The 19,416-nt window shown below is 47.7% G+C and overlaps 4 protein-coding genes across 4 annotated transcripts; 1 reads left to right on the top strand and 3 right to left on the bottom strand.

Annotated features, from left to right (window-relative positions):
- Positions 1-1,147: 1,147 nt before the first annotated feature.
- Positions 1,148-3,097, bottom strand: mirC (siderochrome-iron transporter MirC; the record flags this gene model as incomplete). Its single annotated transcript, XM_040829064.1, has 4 exons — positions 1,148-1,848; positions 1,900-2,634; positions 2,688-2,818; positions 2,877-3,097. The coding sequence occupies 4 exons, from the start codon at positions 3,095-3,097 to the stop codon at positions 1,148-1,150; spliced, it is 1,788 nt and encodes a 595-aa protein (XP_040684349.1).
- Positions 3,098-5,169: 2,072 nt separating this feature from the next.
- Positions 5,170-6,352, bottom strand: ASPWEDRAFT_46318 (uncharacterized protein). Its single transcript, XM_040836737.1, has one exon. It carries the CDS (start codon positions 6,114-6,116, stop codon positions 5,526-5,528), a length of 591 nt encoding a protein of 196 aa, XP_040684348.1. The 5' UTR covers positions 6,117-6,352; the 3' UTR covers positions 5,170-5,525.
- Positions 6,353-6,816: 464 nt separating this feature from the next.
- Positions 6,817-10,730, top strand: ASPWEDRAFT_120814 (uncharacterized protein; the record flags this gene model as incomplete). The annotated part of the gene is made up of 9 exons (XM_040829020.1): positions 6,817-8,409; positions 8,575-8,643; positions 8,722-8,920; positions 8,963-9,141; positions 9,319-9,667; positions 9,724-10,005; positions 10,060-10,466; positions 10,520-10,632; positions 10,697-10,730. The coding sequence occupies 9 exons, from the start codon at positions 6,817-6,819 to the stop codon at positions 10,728-10,730; spliced, it is 3,225 nt and encodes a 1,074-aa protein (XP_040684347.1).
- A 4,109-nt stretch (positions 10,731-14,839) lies between these two features.
- Positions 14,840-15,541, bottom strand: ASPWEDRAFT_55196 (uncharacterized protein; the record flags this gene model as incomplete). The annotated part of the gene is made up of 1 exon (XM_040838167.1): positions 14,840-15,541. The coding sequence occupies one exon, from the start codon at positions 15,539-15,541 to the stop codon at positions 14,840-14,842; it is 702 nt and encodes a 233-aa protein (XP_040684346.1).
- Between the last annotated feature and the right edge of the window lie 3,875 nt (positions 15,542-19,416).

The raw sequence follows: 19,416 nt of genomic DNA, 5'->3' as shown, positions 1-19,416 counted from the left end.
TGCATTCATTCACCATCATATACAGGGTAGTGATATTGATATCAAGTCATTAACAATAGACTGAGCGGAGTAACTTAACGTCTACAGCTGATCCATCGCTGATCGACATTTTTTTATTTTTTTCTGGCGGCTTCTCTTTTTTTCTCGCCTTTCTTTGCTTTTTTTTTCGAATCAGATATCTACCTTAGTCTGGTCTTTGATGCCCATTGCCATCACTTGTGTCACCTCCCAATCAAGGTCACCCAGACATTCGACCCCCGTGATTCTTGCAATCGCCTAATTCGTCCTGTTTGTTTCTGACTATTAGAGTCAGTCTGACGGTAAACGGAGGTTGATGTAGTTAGTTGGAGTAGCCGGCCGAAACTGTCAAAATAAACTTCACTAATGATATATTAACCTCATTGAAATGATGCAAAGTCATCGAAAAATTATTCAGTTCTCTATACGTGATATTCTCTATATCTATCTATGTACATAGCTGGGAATGATGATTTCTTTAAACTTGGGTCTATCCGTGCCTGACAAATCTATCCATCTTGGCCGCACCTGTCAAACTCATTCATGGGGCTTTAGTTGAAGCTTCCAATAAAGCCAGCCCGCAGTAGGTTCAGTAATGACCCGAGTTGGAGGCACATGGCTGATCACTCCATAAACACCTCAGAGAATCGATTCCGCCTCTCTTTGCTGGAACTGCTCCTGTCGACCGCAGCCATTCAAATCTCAACAGCTGTCCTCCTGCTTGGTGTCAGCACGGGACAAGCCCGACAAGACCGCTGGGTGTTGGGTGCTGGGTGTTGGCAGTTTTCTTTTTTTCTTCTTTTTTTGCTTTTTTCCTTTTTTCCTGCAAATTTTCGGCGGCAACACGATTCCCAATGTAGAAAGTCTGAAGACGATGAATTTGTTGGCCTGAGGCCTTCTGCCCCACGACCTTACCCGTGGCTCGGTCGCTTTAGCGAGAATTATGTATGCAATAATGCCAGGGTGCAGTCCGTGTCTGTATGTACATTGCTGCAGGTGCCTGGGGTAACAATAATATATCTGTGCAAGAGCTGTCGGTCGTTCAAGTCTGCTTGGTGTGTTCCTGGACTTCGTCCTGGTTCTCAGTTGGTACCGGTTCTCGTTCGGTTTCGTGACTCATCTATTAAGATTAGTCCCGTCGCTTGTCATCTGGAGAATGGTTTCTCACTTTGTCCAGTTTGTAATTCGCCATCATCAGGCTCAATGGTATCAACGGGATGACTGCAATGAACGCCAGGACCAGCAGCTTGTTCATCGTCTCCTGGTAGGCCCGGTTAATGGCCATCCGCACAGGTGATCCTTGAGGATACGACAAGGCCGTCGTTAGTTTGCCAAAGATCTCGGCCGCATCGGCCTTGTGATCTTCTGGGAGATATTGAAGTAGCTTGTGTGGGATGCTATGGGTCCAAACCGCTCCGGAAATGGCTGCACCGACCGCCCCTCCCATCTCCATCGAGGTGAGGAACATGGCCGTCGCTGCGGCTACATCCTGGTGACTAGCGGATGCTTGCACGCCCAACTGGACTGGCACATTGAGCAGTCCTCCTCCCATACCGACCACAACCTGGGTTCCCAGGATCTGAACTAGCGAGTTGCCTTCATGGCGATAGAGCATCATCAACAGTAGCCCAACAATGTAAATTACACAACCGGCGGTCACGAAAACTCGATATCTTTTGGTGTACTTGATGAGAATCGAGACTCCGAATGCCGCAATTGTAGATGTGAATGCGAACGTCTGGGTCACCCGACCAGCGGTGGCGACGTCGTATCCCTGAACGACTTGCAGGTAAGAGTATAAGTAGGGTTGGACGGAGAAATAAAACGCCACTATGACATGTCAGTAAGATAGAGCTAAAACATGTCCTGTGAGGAACATACTGAAATAGAAAAACGCCAAACCACACCCGGCGAGAGCGGTCCGTTGTTTGAGAAGGTGCAGCGATAGAAGGGGTTTGGGTGCCAGTCTTTTGGAAGTTTCCCAGGCTGGTAGTATCAAAAGGCAAACCAACCCCAATGCCATCATCGCGATAATGCTCGGGCTTTTCCAGCCATTTTTGGCAGTGGCGGCTAGAGTCAGTGGCACCAAAAGTAGTGTGACTGCAGTAGACAACAGTACCAAGCCAAACACATCCAGATCGTACCAGGTGCGCCGTAGGACTTGACCGATACCACGGTGCTTGCGGGGGGTCGACTTGATCAGATTTAGTCTCCGAGCCTTGCGCTGATTCATTAGCAGCGATAGAGCCAAGGGAAGAAAAGAGGCGGGTAGAATGATTGTCCACATTCCATAACCCCAGCGCCATCCCGCGTGCTGGAGGACAGCATCGGCAATAGTCGGACCTATCCAGACCGTGATCAAGAACGGAAGTTCGGGCAGGAGAGCAAGAAGCGCTCGGTTAAGCAGGCTACTGCTATCAGCGATAAAAACTTGCTGGAGAATCTGCAGGCCCGTGGATCCGGCTGCATAAAATATTTGGGCAGATGCGTAAGCTTGAACGTTACTCGAAGCAGCCATTTGAATGTAGCCCAGAACATATATGAGGATGCTGAGACAGAATGCTTCGAAGCGGCCAAAGACATCTGCTATCTTGGCCATGGGGGGTTTGACCACGGCTGTTGAAGGGTTAGCAGACGCTAAACAAAAACACAAGCTAGGGAATATTCACCATTGACCACATTTTGGACAACTAGAACAGTCGATATTAAGGAATGCTTGCTGAATGCACTGGTCGCGTATGCTGATAACGACATGACGGTCTGGCCTTCCAGAGACGTACAGAACGCCATGAGAAAAATACTTCACTCAAGTCAGCACGTGGGACGGGTTCACAGAGCCAAATAAACCGCCAACGGACCTGATATAAGCTACAATCAAAGACCTCGTGGTCCATGTCATATTGATCGCTTCAATTTTCCGAACACCTTCCTGGACGGAGTCCAACGACTCTGTCTCACTATTGTTCCCACACTCATCATAACCACCCTCCAACAGCTGATCTCTTTCCTCTTCGTTTCGTCGCTCCATTTGGTCGAGTGTACCGTAAGATGGCCCTGAGCGATTATCGAGAAGGGGCATAGCGCAAGGTCAGTGAAAGGTCTCGATGGATTGTTCTGCTGCGGGCAGGGTCCATGTATAATCGGTTTGTCGGTAGTGTTCGCTTCAAGTAAACCATCAATCTAGCAGTGAGAGTCGAAGAAACAGTGTTGCTCTAGCGTGGAATCGAAGATCGTGATATAAGGCGTAGCGGAGCGTTTATCGTCAGAGAGGGAAGGCAAAAGTAATCAGAACAAAAAAGACTGGTCAACAGTGCAATACTTAAGCAGACAACAAGTCTATTGATCTGAACCAGCCAGATCCACTCGAACAAACGCGATATGCGACCAACAAAAAGGGGGTATCTTGTGGAGGAACGAAGGATTCAAAAAAGCAAACAGGGTAAGTAAAACGCTAGAGCGGATATGACTCGACGTCGGGTGAGGAAACCCATAAGTAAGAGGATCGAGAGATGATATGACGCGTGGATAGATCCGGTCGTGCAAGGGAGGGCAGCCTGAGAGGTCTTTGGAGGGGGTCAACAGATCACTTCCCAGAATCCAGGGCCTTGATTCGCAGTGCAGGACACGATCGACAGGCGCACTTATGCGAGTCGACAGCTAGCTCTGAGATGGGTGCGATGCCCGATGCCTAGAGTAGCAGTGTGACACCCGAGATGCTCCAGAGGATTGGGAATGCTGGGTACAACACCGAGTGAGATCGAAGTATCCCCCCCAGGCGGGCGTGAGTCGTCACTGAAGCTCCGAGTCCCTCGGGCGTGGGCGCCCGCAAGTGGTGGAACACCTGGCACACCGCAAACTTATTTTGAATTCTTTTTCTTTGCTGAATATTTTTCTATTTTTTTTTTAGTTAAAGTATTTGAATGAAGGTAAAGAACCACGACACCTGACAGGGAATTCGGGTCAGGGTCAGAGGATGAGAAAAAGATGCGGAGGGAGTGTGGCGAAGACGGACAAGGATTGTTTTCCGATTACGCAGTAGGCAGCATCAGATATGATAAGATCACCTGCTTCTCTCTTCCACGCACAACCGGATAGATCAGGAAGAGATGTAATGGCTGGTAAGGATTAATATGAACAGGAACCGTGGGTGTGGCTCAACACTCGGACAGCCGCTGTGACCTCCGTGGATATTCATTATTTAATCCATTGATCCCACTTTAGGGCCCCTGCGATGGTGGATTGGGGGCGGGGCAGCCTACAGTCAGTCACACATTCAGCTAAACTGCTAACAGTGCGAACTGCAGCCGCTGTTTTTTCTACAGTCGTTCTTCATCCCTTGCAGCCTTGCAGGCATTCTGCCTTTCTTCTGCTATTAAAATAGTACCAAATCATGGCTTGTAGTTATTCGGATGATGGAATGGGTGAATGTGTGTAAATTTGTCAGAATCTTACAATCCTCGACTGATCCACTCAATGACCACATCGCCGGTGGATTTGCACGCTGGCCAACTCCATGATTGGACTGCTGGACTGTGCTGTTTCTCGGGTACAACCGCTTGCTGAAGAATGAATCAAATCAAGTCTGTGTTTCACTGTTTCCCCCTCCATCGATCTTCAACTACTCCGAACTACCAACAAGACTAGTAGTCGTCCTAGGAATAATCATTCGACGATCGCGAATTAAATACATAATAAATAATATTGTTTTTCTCCAACCAAATTCAAAAGGCGCGATAACCGCCTTGTTTTTTGGTGCCCGCCTTGTCGCTATCCCCACTTACTCCGAATAGAAACCGACAGTCTCCCATTCCAGGTTGCTATCCTTGATCCATGATTCCGCGCGCCCGAGCCGCATATATAAAATGCCTCTGGTGACTCACGGGGATCTCTGTCTGAGTCCATGCGACGGGGTCTGGAGACTGACTCGATATAAGGCAGCAGAGCATGCACGAATGATGGGTCTTGGATTTGATCGCGAGAATGCCCACTGGGTGGTTGCTCATGTCTGAGCACTAGCAGAGATCCTAGGTAGGTGCCTACGAGGCATCCCCTCTTAGAGTACATGGACATGAAACAGTGGATTGCATAGCTTGCTCTGCCAGTATGCAGCCAACGTGGTTTAGACGCCAGGGAGGGGGGGGGGAAGAGATGAATAAATCACTACAGAATATACAGTGTATGGATGAGCATATCTAGCTTACACATGGAAGCCATAGAGGTTCCTGAGTTATTCTCGTACTACCCACCAAGCACTTTGTGGCTGACCTACAGAGTAGTTAAAAAGAACTACACTTCAGTTGATCACAGGTGCACTTTCACCCTTCTTGATGCAGTATGCACATTCTATCTTGGCATTATGTTGGTCGAGGGTGGTTCGATGGAGATAACCAAGGCATTTGATACACCCAGTTGCATTGGGATGTCGCTTTATCCAAGATGTAAGATGTAACATCCGACCATTTTATATCCAATCTTATTATAACACGTAGGTAACCTGTCCCTTTAATTTACTCATTCACGTCAATAATCAAATGTCCAAAGTTGACCACCAGGTCGTCCTTCTCGTTCGAGGGCTTTGCGGCGTATAGGCCAACCCAGCATTCCTCAACCCCATCCTCTTCAAATATCCAGGTGACCTCTCTCAGAGGATTCTTCTGAATGCCCTCGACCAGATAGATCCACAAACTGTTATCCGGTTCTTTGTTGATCTCAAGCGTCGCTGCTGGACCACCCGATGGAACAGGGAGCAGACTCCAGTCCGCCCATCGGTCCTTTGTCACAGTGCTGAGGTGCGGTCGACCATGGGTGAGCTCGATTCCGGTCTTTACCCACTTTCGACTTCCATCGGTGCAATTCAAGACGATTATGAGTCCGCCCTGGTCGTACTTGTGCTTCCAGTTGGCATTGAAGGACACCCTGGCTCTTTTGAAGGATCTCAACGGGACCGTCCGGTATAGAATAGGAGCGTTGAAGCTGACAGTATCAGGTGGTTTGGACCAGATATCCGTGGATGGAGGAGCCGTTATCGTGAATTCGGCGGGAAGGGCGCCATCCCCCGGAACCTTTGCAGACGAGTTGGCAAACATGAATTTGCTCATTATGACCGAAGGTATGCCCGTGGGTTTGGATAGATTTGGGTTTGGTCTTTTTATCTGTCACGTAGTTATGAGCCAGGTTTGTACTCCGCCCTGGGCATAGAAGAGAGGTATTAGAGAACAGTCAAGAAGAGACTGAAGGTACTGTTGACAAGAAGATTGGATTAGCGGAAGAAAAAGGTCAAATAGGATATGGGAAAGGATGGGAATGACATACGTCACAGGAGGAGTCCTCTTGTTCTGCGGTAGGCTATGACAGCCATGACTCCATCCAGGTGGGGTTACGGCGACTTCGGAAGTATGTATGTTGGGGTTGAGGGACATGATGGTTGTGTGCTTCGTTGCACCATTAGTAGACCTGCAGTTGATACTTCTGTCATGTCAACCACATTCCATCCCTTTGATCGAATCAAGATCTTCTCTCTTTTCTCTCATCACCATCTTACACAGCGTAGACAGAACTGGCCTGTCATCAACTGCCGCGCTGATCGTCAACGATCCCCAAACCTTTTTCTCCGCATGGAAAGCCAGAATCTCTTGGCGCAAGAGCCCATCGCTGACATAATCATGACCCTGCTGGCGGGACCTAAACACGATGATATCTGGCGAGATCGCAGCGTCCACAATCTGTTAATCATACCGATTGAGGAGGTCAAGACTTGAGTTGTTCGGATACCCATGTCTGTCTGTGACCGATTCCGCCATGTCTGCCCGCCTCCTCCACCCAGATGAGTACGAGCTTGGCACTCGATCATCCATCGACTCTCAGGGAACCTTTAATCTCGACGAAGCCGATTTCGAGTCGCAAACACCTCCGCGGGCTAGGCGCCTAACTCGCAGAGCGCCTTTCCTATCACGGCTATTTTCATCATCTTACTCCGGGTACCAACGCCTAAAACCCTCCCGACCTCTCTTCTCGGCGTCGGCCCGCCCTGGTTGTTATCGGCGTCTCCTATTCCGCCGCTCCTGCTTCTACCTCCATTTCGTTGGAGGTATCATACTCGCCCTCGTGGTGCTGACCTCTATATTCCGGCCGTCCTATACGCGACCACCGTCACATTATTCGTCACTGCGAAATTCCGTGTTACAATCGGCATCTCCCGGTAGAGGCAATCCTCGGAACGAAAAGGTCTTTATCGCTGCAAGCTTGTATGACCGTGATGGGGAACTCGCACGAGGGGAATGGGGCGCTAGAGTGTCTCAATTGATTGAGATGCTTGGAGGAGATAATGTGTTTCTGAGTATATATGAGAATGATAGCGGACCGGAAGGGGAGAGTGCGCTTCAAGATCTGGAGAAACAGATTTCGTGCAAAAAGTCTATCGTATTCGAAAGGCATTTAGACCCAGGACATCTGCCAACAGTCACTATACCGGGTGGATCGAACCGTATCAAGCGCATTGAATACCTGGCTGAGGTCCGGAATCGAGCCTTGCGACCCCTGGACGAACATCCCGAGACGCGTTACGACAAGCTTCTTTATTTGAATGATATTATATTCGATCCTATTGATGCCATCCAGCTTTTATTCTCCACGAATGCCGATGATAAGGGGGTTGCCCAATACCGGGCTGCCTGCGCCGTTGATTTTATTAATCCGTTCAAATTCTACGACACATATGCAACACGAGACCTCCAAGGCTACAGCATGGGACTCCCTTTCTTCCCTTGGTTTTCCACGGCCGGAAAGGGAGAAAGCCGTAAAGACGTTCTATCCGGAAAGGACGCTGTGCGTGTCCGTAGCTGCTGGGGTGGAATGGTGGCTTTTGATGCGAATTTCTTTCAGCGTGCCGTGAAGAAGAGAGCCTCACAGCGAGATACCAACCCCAGAGTTCTGGACATTGGGCAATCTCCGGTCCGTTTCCGTGCTTCCCATGACCTGTTCTGGGAAGCTTCAGAGTGCTGCCTCATTCACGCCGACATTCAAGAGCCTCAGTCGATTGTAGACGAGATCACAGATACCGGAATATATCTAAACCCGTACGTTCGGGTTGCGTATGACCGCTCTACCCTGTCCTGGCTTTGGACCACTCGTCGATTCGAGAAACTATACTCTGTCATTCATAATATAGGAAACCATCTCGTTGGCTTGCCTTGGTTCAATCCTCGCCGAACAGAGATCCCTGGCGAGAACGTACAGGAAACGGTCTGGGTTGCCATTGACAGACAAGATGGTGGCGGATCGTTCCAGAAGGTTGATCGCATTGCTAGCAACGATGGATATTGCGGACGTCGTGGTCTTCAAGTTATCGTCGAGCATCGAAAGGAGGGCCAAAAGGGGTGGGAAAACATCCCCGTTCCGCAATCTTGAGTTTTAGACTGGGCATTTGTACAAAACATGATGTTGCACAATCTGGCGTTTGGGGGCATGATTATTCTTTTCTTACTATCATCATGTATGATCTGATATCTTTCTCCAGAATGGGGGGGTACATAATTGAGTGAAACGACCACCTTTGAGAAATATTCCTACTTTGATATAACTTCACAATTAAGACTTCCATTATTTGATATCTCTCAGGGTTGTTTGGTAAAGATCAAAGGTCTTCCAAAGATCTTTCATCTTGTTCTGGTATATTTCTATGCAAGTTCCCGTTGTTGCTGTTAGTTGTCCGTTTTCAAAGGGATTTTATATCAACATCGATATCGATCAAAGAACTGGATTGCCCTTTCTGCCACTGTTTCCAGCACAACAGTTGACCATGGCTCTATCAGATTCTTCCTGTCCTTCTTTTTCCTCCCCTCCCCCCAACCTCTCCAAAAACACTTCCTCATCGACTTCCCCATCTTCCCACTCAACCACTATCGTGACCCGCTGTGACTGAAAGCCTTCCTTACCAGTGCCAGAGGCTTAAAGATGTCTGAAAGGCGAACCCCCTCTGGGGAAATGGACTTTGGTAGAAGGATTCAAGGCATCATCCAAGGTGTCATCACCACTTTTATGGACAAAGCGTCCTATGGACTGGAAGAGAGTAGACATGCCCCCAAAGAGAGCTGTCAACCAGGCACAGAAAGGAACTCCTCAGAGGTTTGTCCCCATCCTAAAATGCCCATCTTCTCTCGGCGTATCACCCTGTCTTACCTGTCACTGGCTGTGTTCCTTTTTGGTATTATTACTGCATGAAATTCTCTCGGCACAAGAGGGTCCTCTCTTGTTAGAGCCAGTGAAGCTGATTATGACGACTAATATTCTTCTCTCTCTTAGTGTGGCCACGGCGACAGAGAAAATTCTGCTGGATCTTCTTCTCACAAACCCTCCCCCTCAAAATCTCGCCCATCCCACTCTGAGCAGAGTTCTTCTGATACTTCTCACACCGAAAATAAATTAGAGACATCGAGAAAAATGGCTCCTGTCGCTGACATTGACGATACCGTTGGTTTTATGGCGGCTGCCCGCGCTCTTAGGGCTAGCCAGGCCTCAAACGCGTCTGAAGCGGCCGTCAAGGATTCTTCCAGTGCGCAGAACGATTTCTCTCAGCCCATCGGCGACTTTGCTGGTAGCTCTGCTCTTGATGACTTGGTTACGTCGGCTCCTGAGCACGCTGATTTCTCTGGTGAGTCTGCTGCCTCTTCAAGCCCTCTGATGGATAACAGCTCATGTCTTTCGTAGCGGAGGCCAACTCTCAGAAGGACAATGCCTTTGAAGATTTCGATGAGAAACCCATGATTTCCGACTTTAATGTCGAGACCAAGGCTTCTCAGGCTGCTGTTGTCGAGGATCTGATGATCGACCCTGATACTGAGCCCAAGGACGACGTACCTGCTTCTGGTGGCGCCCCTTCTCTCGTGTCTAACACCGTGAATGATAGCCCAGCTGCTATCGAAGAGGAAGACCGCGAGAATCTTACGACTTTCAAATCTTGGGGTACTCCAGCTGCGCGTGGCAAACCAGGTACTAAACCATTCTTTTTGATATTAACGACTGGTGCTAATATATATTTATCAGCTTCCCAAGTCAGGCGTATCATGATCAAAGGGCTCCCATCTACCTGGGTTGCTCCGGCCAAAGTTCTTTCTCTAGTCCATGGTGGTATCATCGAGAGCATCAACGTTTCTTCCTCAGGAACCGCCCATATTCTCTTCTGCGAACACGATGCCTGCAAGGCGTTCTATGACAAGTACCCCAACGGCATCGACCTTGACAGGGAGAAGAGACACACCGTGTTCGTGGAGATGGGCACTGAGGTGGATGTGATCAGCTCCCAGCTGTCTTTCAACCTTTCTGTCGGTGCTACTCGCGTCGTTCGTGCCGTGGGAGTGGACATGAACATCACCATGGGACAGCTTCTGAAGATGTCGGCCGGCAGCAACCGTAAGGTCGAAAAGATCATGGACCACTACACTCCTGGTGACGTAAGTTGTCAGCCTTCCCGAATACCACCTCCATGATACTGATGGCTTACTAGGCTCGCAACGTTCTCTTTCGCTTCTGTAACATTGAAGACGCTGTTCGTTTCCGTAGCATGATCGTCCGTGATGCTGATTGGGAGCATTGCAACATTCAATACGCGACTGACCCGTGGGTACTCCCTTACTGATGTCCGTTCCATCATTTCGGCTACTAACAAGTCATCTTGGAACAGTTGCGAGTTCGCTACCGGTCTGCACGTGGACTAAATCGATGCAGCTGTGTTGCCCAGCCTGTTCTGGTATACGTCGGCTAGGCGTCTTGGAGGCCACTGCTCGTCCGGCGTTGGTTTCTATCGAGATGCCACAATACGACATACAGTAAGGCTAATTGGTGGGATCTTTTGTGACATTTGAGCCTGTATCTCTTCTATCTTGTAACGGAAGTAGATGAAAGTGACAGAATGAGGAACGAAAAGGGCGAAAACCAAAAACGGAAAAAGAAAACAAAAAAAAAAAAAAAAAGCTCGCTATCTGACAGGCCGCTCATCAAATGTCTTGTATTTTAGCTCATCACTAGATTGATCTAGATTGAATGATGCCATGGAATATCTACTATTCAGTTCCCGCGCAGTATTAGAACTTGTATGCACATTGTAGCCGTATCCAGTCAGTACAAGCATGCCGTACTTTGGACTACTGACGCGGGATTTGAATCCATCCCAAAAGGGAAAAATGGTTTCCGAGTGGCAGGGGTGGCACTCAATTTTTGGACTCACCGAGGGGCTCCCTCTTTGTTTTCTAATTTACCCACCTTGGTAGGCATGAGAGACGAAATATCTCTCTGCCAGTCAACAATAAGTGTCTCAGTCTTCATCAGACATATCTTGGTATCCAAAGGAACCTCCAAACTACTCTACTCCAGACAGGGCACTCTCAGGGCATAATGGCCATCAGGCTACAACAAGAAACGGAATCTTTACAGGAAGCACTAACCTGGAACGTAGCATCAGACAGTGCCAATTGAGTGCCAACTGCTGCTTTGACAAACTCATGGGACCAGATTGACCAACTCCCAGCCTGTCCTCGAAATTTCACTCCTCCTAAGCAGACCACCATGCTTAATATCCTGCTGCAAAAGCAACCCTTTTCTCGTCTTACCAGGAAATGCCTCGCAGTAAGCAAGCTGTGAGTCCACTTACCCGCAGAGTGGTTGACTGTGTCTGTTCCTACCAATGTTTACCAGGAAATGAGCATTACTAACCGTTCTTTTCTCTTCCAGACTTCTTCCCCCTACTTACGTTAACCCTTCGATCGTCGATGCAACCTGCGGTTGGATATGTCGACTTGTTGATTTTGTTGGCAGGATCGTCCCACGAAAAGAACTCAGACACCTACAGATGGGACTTCGGCTTCAGCATGGTGATTCGTTCTGGCCCGGTGCTAGGATCTGCCACCATGGAGCATGTTGCATATCTTGGATGGGATCTGCCATTCCCTCCAGGAAACCAACAGCCAATGGTGCCTAGCTCATCTCGATCCCTGGTCATAATTGAGCAAGGCTCGTATGAAGTATAATGGTGAAGCATTGTCTGTTTAGAGCCATCACATAACAACTGGATATGCGTCATGCTGTGTACTATCTGGTAAGTGAGACTCGTGTAGTCTGTATACTCTAGCTGCTTTTACGTGAGAAGTTTGCAGGGATGGTTTGAGGGTGGAGGGAAGACATCAGACCCCGGGCTCTTCGATGGCTGGCTGAGCTTGCTGCACCGTATGATTAAGTCTTCCAGCATACATCTTCAAGATGGCCACTTCCACGCAATCCCCTTTCGCTCCGACCATTGGCCAAGGCATCTACTATCACGAACCTCCGGTACAGGATCATAGCACAGTCCCCTTACCTCTAGACCATCATCCTTTGTACATGACTTGAAGGCGCAACTCCTCGTCACATCAGTGAGTTATCACCGACCATCACCGACTCTTCCCCCAGGCGCACATTCTCCTCATCAGACCCACCATCGAGATTAGCATTCGCTGATTCCGCGCTGTTCTCGACTGACGTCTGCTCGTAATGTAATCGGTCGCATCGTCGTGTCCAGCTGTGTAGCAGAAACCACCCCCAGACCCAGAAGGCCCACGCCCTCCTGCACATATTGTCGCACAGCGTGTGCAACACCGCCATCCAACTCACATAAGCTATGCGAGAGGATGGAATCCATTTCGCCTCATCGCTCAAGGCAGTCATACTAGACTGATGTCCTGGCGATACCGCCTTCCAGCGCAGCTACAAGGTCGCCGCAGTCTCGCCCGTCCGGCCCCGGCCGGCGCAGTCAATTGGCCGAACCCCTTGTATCCCACTATGGGTGTTCTAGCCGGTCTTCAGCAAACGGGCTGATGAGCTCAGTGAAGGATCTACGGAAGGATCTGATGACCCACCAGTCTTTGGCACAGCCAGAAGACCGTATCCCTACTCCATACTCCAAGGCTGACCGACATGTGGTGAGGTGGCAGGCTGTGGAACTGCATAAGCAAGAGGCAGCGCGGATCGGGTATACAGTGGAAGGAGTCATGTTTCAAGAGAGCGCATTGCACCTTGATACAAGAGAATCGGGGGCGGTGTTAGAACGGCTGTCCAGCAGAGTTGGGGGCGGGATTCGTCCCATGCACGGAGTACTGTACAGAATAATGATTCTACGAGGCGAAGTAGTAAGATTTAAGGCTGTTCCAGCCACGGCTCCATAAAAAGGATTGTCTGATGGATGTAATATGTAATATGATTGATCCCCCTAACCTTCTAGGCAAAGAGGCACAGCAAGCACAGCAATCCTTCGGGGAGGAGGAAAGAAGCAGAAGAAGCAAAAATTAAGAATCCTTCAGGCGATTTTACTGTTTCAAACCCCGGTAAGCCTAGGATCTCGACAATCATACTGAATAATACTCCACCCACTCCATCGAGTCCACCCGAGTGTTGAAGAAGGATGCGACTGCGAACTGGAATCGTAGATCCTCCGCCTACTCAGCGGCAATCCATTCGTTAGGGGTCTATTTTGTCACGTCTACTCTTAACAACTCCGTAGCTAAGCCTCATACACAGCCCAGCCCGTCAGCCCTGAACAAAATCTGAGGAATTGCAAACTTCTGTATCTTTGAACATGTATATTCAAAACCATACGATACCTAAGATAGACAGACACTTCGCTGGCGTAAGATATTGGAAAATAGACAAACCTAAACATATTGAAGGATTGTCTAGTTCAACTACCCACCTGCATGTAATCAATCAGTCTATCCACCTACGCCTACGGAGTTCTTCGGGTTATACAGAGATAATACCGAGTACTGAGTGGATAATAGTAGAAGCAAAGAAAAGACAGTATCAATTATTTATATCACCAAAGTAGATATACATCTCGTACATAACATCCGTCCATATAGGGTATATGGACGTGACATGTGACATGACACGACATGACATGACGTCGATTACAAACCAGATAAAGAATGCGAAGTGAAAAATCAATATAAAAATACAAATACTTACCATCAAGCAAAGCAAGTAAGCACATGTCTCTAACCAATGCCCCGTACATTCACCATCCAATATATTTCGTAATTCCAACATACTCGAATCTATCCAATATATCATATCCCAGACCTACATGCAACCTACATACATACCAACAAAAGTACATACCTATACCACCTAGGTAGGTACATAAGGTACAGACAGACAGACAGAGCCAGACATGATACATGGAACAAATCAAATCCGCCCAGAAACCGCCCCTCTTGCCTAATCGGACGTAGTAAGTGCGAGAGGAATGAACTAGCTAACTTTAACCGCATGGGATGGGCGAATCAGAGTGCGGTGTACGGTATTTTTGGATTTCAGGTATGGTACTGTATGATACGTGATACTGTCGGTATAAGTGTTGGTATTGTGCGGTACGGTGTTCAGACACGGATGGAATGGACTCCGTCGGACGTAATTACTATACCATGAAGAAGTGATTATGGCTTATTTGGTTTGATTGATGATATCGTAAGGTAGAATGTAGTTGATTGTAATATTATGGGCATTATTCCCATAACCAGTATCCGGTGACCAAAGTTTTTGGCCTAGACAAAATGACCCAGGCTAACAGACCAATGTAAATGCAGTGTGCTAAATGATTCAGAAAGCCTCCCATGTAATGTAAGAATTAAAAAGAAAAAAGAAAAGAGAAGAAAAAAAGAAAGACAATAAGTATAGGAGGGGAAAAATTTCTCCGTCATGAATGTTGAAAATTCAAAGGTATCGTGCAGAAAGAAAAAGAAAAAAAATAGTAACGGCCGTAAAGAGTTGGTTTTTTAGGTTGGCATGAATGTGACTCTCACATTGTCATCCGCGGAGCATGTCTGAGAACTTGTTCTTTGCTCTCTCGCATCCATGGAAACCACACACCAGCCCATTCAACCACGCCGAATTTAGGCGCGTTACTCTCGACCAGATTTGTCGAGGGCTCGCGGAGGAATTCGCCGTCACGCATGCGCCGTTGTTCACGAAGCGTGGGACACTTCTTCTCCTTGATGAAGCGGTAGAATTTGCACTGGATTCCCTGGAAGCCACGACGTTGGCGACTGGGAAACTGGTGGTTGAAGCACTCGCGGACTTCCTTCCACTCCTGGCCGAGGTCGACCCGGTGGTACCAGATGAAGTACATCTCTTCCTCTTCGTACTTGGGACGCGGGGGTCGACGGCGCTCAGCGGCATTGCTGGAGCTGCTGGACACCGAGTCGTAGCGGTCCCGCGAGTACGGGTCCGGTGAGGAGTCGGTTGATCGTGGTCGATAGGAGAGATACATGTGGTCTTGAGGTGATGCCGCAGTACCCTCTGCATAAGAGTGGCGGTTATCTGGGTAGTGGGTGGTAGCAGTGGTGGTGTAATAGTAGTAGTGGCTAGGACTGGGGGGATAGTGAGGCGAGTATTGCGGTGGGTGCCGGACATCTTGCATCCGGGGTTTGGGCGACTCATTGCCATCTGAAGGGTTCAACAGAGAGTCGATAGCCATTCGGCTCCCACGAGAAGAACGCATGCTAGCCTGTTCTGGTTCAAGATACGGGCTCCGTTGTTGATACGGGTCTTGTTGGTAGTAGGCGTGGCTCATTTTTTATGAATTGAAATTGCCAAGTTGCCAAGAATGAGATAATTGAGATGATGGATGATGGATGATTGAATTGGAGATGGAAAGGTGAGAGGGTGGGTAGGTAGATATCCCCCGGAGAGTAGTTGACGAGAGAAGAGAAAGAAGAGAAATTTGGTATCCCCAACACCGGACGGGCCCTTGGGTTGGACTCTTAAATGAAAACCAGTTGGCCGCTAAGATCCTGTTAGGTGTGCTGAACCCATGCAGCGTACCGTACCCTTGGGATTCACGGCGGCGAGTGAAAGAGACCGACGGTGACTGCGCCCCCTGCTCTGGTGTGGAGTGGGATAGCTTCTGCGGCGGGTACGATGGGATGTTATAGGAATGAATCGATCACACAGGTCCCAGGGAAGAATGTGTAGCGCCAGCAGGGGGGGTAGGTGGTAGTGTAGCAGTAGTGGTGTTGGTTTGGTGTTGGGGTCGGTCAGGCTGGAGGAGGTGAAGAGATGATGGGGGAGAAGAAGCCAAAAAGGAAAAAAAAAGATGGTGTTGGATGGAAAAACGAATTTATATTGGGTGAGATGTTGATTTGATGTAGTGAAGCCGGCCGTTATTGCTTGGTTTCTTCTGGATGGGCCAACCCCAGTGGTACAACAGCTGTGTAATTTTTGTTTCGAGAGGGCGAAATAATGCAAGGATGGCTGTATCGACAGACAGACAGGGTTTGCCACTTTTTCTTTTTTTTTTTTCCTTTTCTTTTTTTAATTTATTTCTTTTTCTTTTTCCCTTTTTTTTTTTTTTTTTTTTTTTTCGATTTTTGATTTCTTTTTTTAATACTCCACGAGACAAATTTTCAAAGGTTGGACAGCATAAAAAGAAGTGGAGGTCACGTTGCCAGAAGAAGATGAAGAAGAGACAGAGCGACCAGAATGAGCTTGTTGTCTTTTCTTTTTTTATACTCGTAACTTCCCTTTTATACCTTTTTCACTGGGAGAATCTGGAATGAGCCAGATTTCCTCGTTTTTTTTTTTCGCTTTCTCTCCACCTGTCCAGGGGTCTCTAGTTTCATGCAAATCTGCGGATGTCGGCAAGGATATCAAAACCAGCAGTGACAAGAAAGAAAAGGGAAGGGGAAAAAAGTAATAAATGGAAAAGGAATTATTAAGACGATGTGACGGAGCCGCAAAAAGTTAATCAACGAAGATTTGAAATGGCCCAGATGAGATGAATTGGATCTCGGAGCGGAAATCGAGGCCAGACTACTGGCTATAAGGATAGATGAAAGAAAGAGTAAAAAGAGGATCCAACAGCTCCATTCAATGGTTCGAGGGGTTGAGGAAATAATTCTGAAGCTTAGGAGCCTAGATGACACAATCGAGGCGATGGACGGAGGTTTGGCCACGCGGGGGAAACACAAAAAGAGAAAGACCGGGGGGGCCAAAAGATGCCAATCCACTTCTTCTGCGGCTTTCTTTGTCTTGAATCTGGTCGATAAATTAATATATTTATCTTTTATAGAGAGAAGATGGAGACGCTGAGAATATCAGAAAAAGCCAAAACTATAATACCCATATTAAAATCAATTACAAATACATATACACAAAAGTTAACTCTGATTCTGAAGAATAATAGTGTCGATGATCGAACATGTCAATCATATTCAGTTTCTTCCACTGACAGGCAATGGATTTCCTCGGCTGAGCTCATATCATCAAAGGATCAACAAAAAAGAAAATAATATTAAAATTAACAATTAAAAAATAAATAAAAATCAGCGTAAGCGTAATACGGTAATATGGGGACTCTGCAGCCCTGCCGGTGCAGGGGCATCGGAGTGGACCTGCGGGCGGTGATTGGCTGCAACGGGGGCTGCCGGACGGGCTGAGCGAAACCGAGGCCGTAGCTTTGCAGGGTTCAGGTCAGTGCTTTTCCTTACCCGTACGAGCGATTACAGAACATCAGACAATGCCAAGTCTTCGCAATGGAGGATGGCCAATACTTAAATTAAATCACTAGTCCCGAGTAGAGTTAGATGCTAGTTGCCAGTATGATGGCGGATGGACCCATCTGTCTATGTCTGTAGCCTGGAGGTAGATACGAGGTTCTTTTTTTTTTTTTTTGGTCATGTCGGTGGTCTCAAAGCAAGGCCAATCGGTCGATCTCGGACTCTACAACCATGAAGAAGGGAACGCCAGGAAAAAGAGGCAAAGGTTTACTGCAGGTTCATCAGGTTTCGAGTGGGGGCAAAAGGGGGGAAGCCTGAAAGAGAGACTGGGAGTGAGCCTTGAAAGGCAACGAAAAGAAAAGAAAGAAAAAGGAAAAAGGAAAAAAAAAAAAATTGAAAAAAATTGAAAAACCAACAGAACTGACGGGATAGACGGGCGTCTATTGGGCGCGGAAGAGAAAGGCAGCAGCACAACCTGCAGTGGCTTTGCGAGGTGAACCGTGGTATTGGGACGGCCTGACCAATCAGCACGAGGCTCTAACGCTGTCTAGTTCATTTCGGTCTCAGATAGGGACACGAAAAAGGGTGGGGAGGAGGGGAAAATGCACGCAGCACAGAAGAGGGAAAAAAAAGACCAACTAGACTGAAAGCCTCACCACCACTTGCCGCGCGGACAAAAATAATCTGCAGATTAAGTACTGTGCCAACACATCTCTGCATCATCCCTATTGATTGTTTTCTTTTTTTTTTTCCCTTATGATCTCATGAGTATCTGCTGATATACATCTGCAGATACTTGAGTTTATTATTGTTTTTTATTTATTTATTTAATTGATTTTACCAATATTTTTATTATTTTTATCCTGATAGGGTATTTGGTTCTCTCAAGTCGAACAGTGATCAACTAGCTGTCTCCACTATGTGATAGGCTGACAGCCCCCAAATCTGGAGAATTTGTCCAATGGAGCTGACAAGTCGGCCAATCATCACACACCAGTGACGATCATGAGAAGGGGAGGTTGCTGTGAGAAAAAAAATGATTGCTTCTGATTCAGATTAGGATCCGGTTCTGTTTGTCCCTTGAACCTGTCAAAGCTTCCAGAGTGGATGCTGCTCCTGCTTCGGCCGTACCTGTGTCCTATTATTATGATTATGCTTTCTGGCCATGGACATTCTGTCTCCATCGTGAACCGTGGTCTTTGCTGCTTCGGGCGGCGGGAGAAGATCCGACTTTGCCAAACGCGAATTCCCAAAGAGGAAATGGATCGCATTCACCGGACCAGGAGATGAACTCCGTGGCTTCCAAGGGCTGTAAGGTATTGTGTGCATTTTTTTTTTTATGTAGTGCTTTTATGTAGAGCTGGACGAATGTTTATCAAGAAGACTGTATATCCGTCGACTGTTGATATGTTGTGTTCTGTATTGTGTTCTGAATACAGTCTATTGCACTAGCATCGTCGGACAAATCCGAATCAAGAGATACACAGCATAGTCTATCCTCGGAGCAGTTTAGATGCCCAGAAAGTTACTGTCGAGGCTGAAGAAAGCAAATGAAGGTCAGGAATGGCTGTTCCACCAGAACATGGCGACTATTTTGTCACACCGATCATTCAGGTCATCCTTCAGACTGTAAGGAATGTCTGCTGCATCGTGCATGCCCAATAGTCAAGCCATCCAGGGCCAACAACTCGACCTGCTAGAGTTACAGCACATGACCAGGCAAGAGGGGGTTGTACTCTCTCCGTGTGTGCGTCAGGTGTTTGGTTGCATTTCCATCTACTGCAAATTATGTTGTGTATCTACCCCCATCTCGCAGCATATTTCCAGGTTGAGAGATGAGAAGTGGCAATGATAGTCGTGTCATATTTCCATCGTCTGA

The sequence above is a fragment of the Aspergillus wentii genome, assembly GCF_001890725.1.
Source record: "Aspergillus wentii DTO 134E9 unplaced genomic scaffold ASPWEscaffold_9, whole genome shotgun sequence".
NCBI classification, from domain to species: Eukaryota; Fungi; Ascomycota; class Eurotiomycetes; order Eurotiales; family Aspergillaceae; genus Aspergillus; species Aspergillus wentii.
The sequence above is the reverse complement of the archived record's forward strand: the minus strand, read 5'-3'. Positions and strand labels throughout refer to the sequence as shown.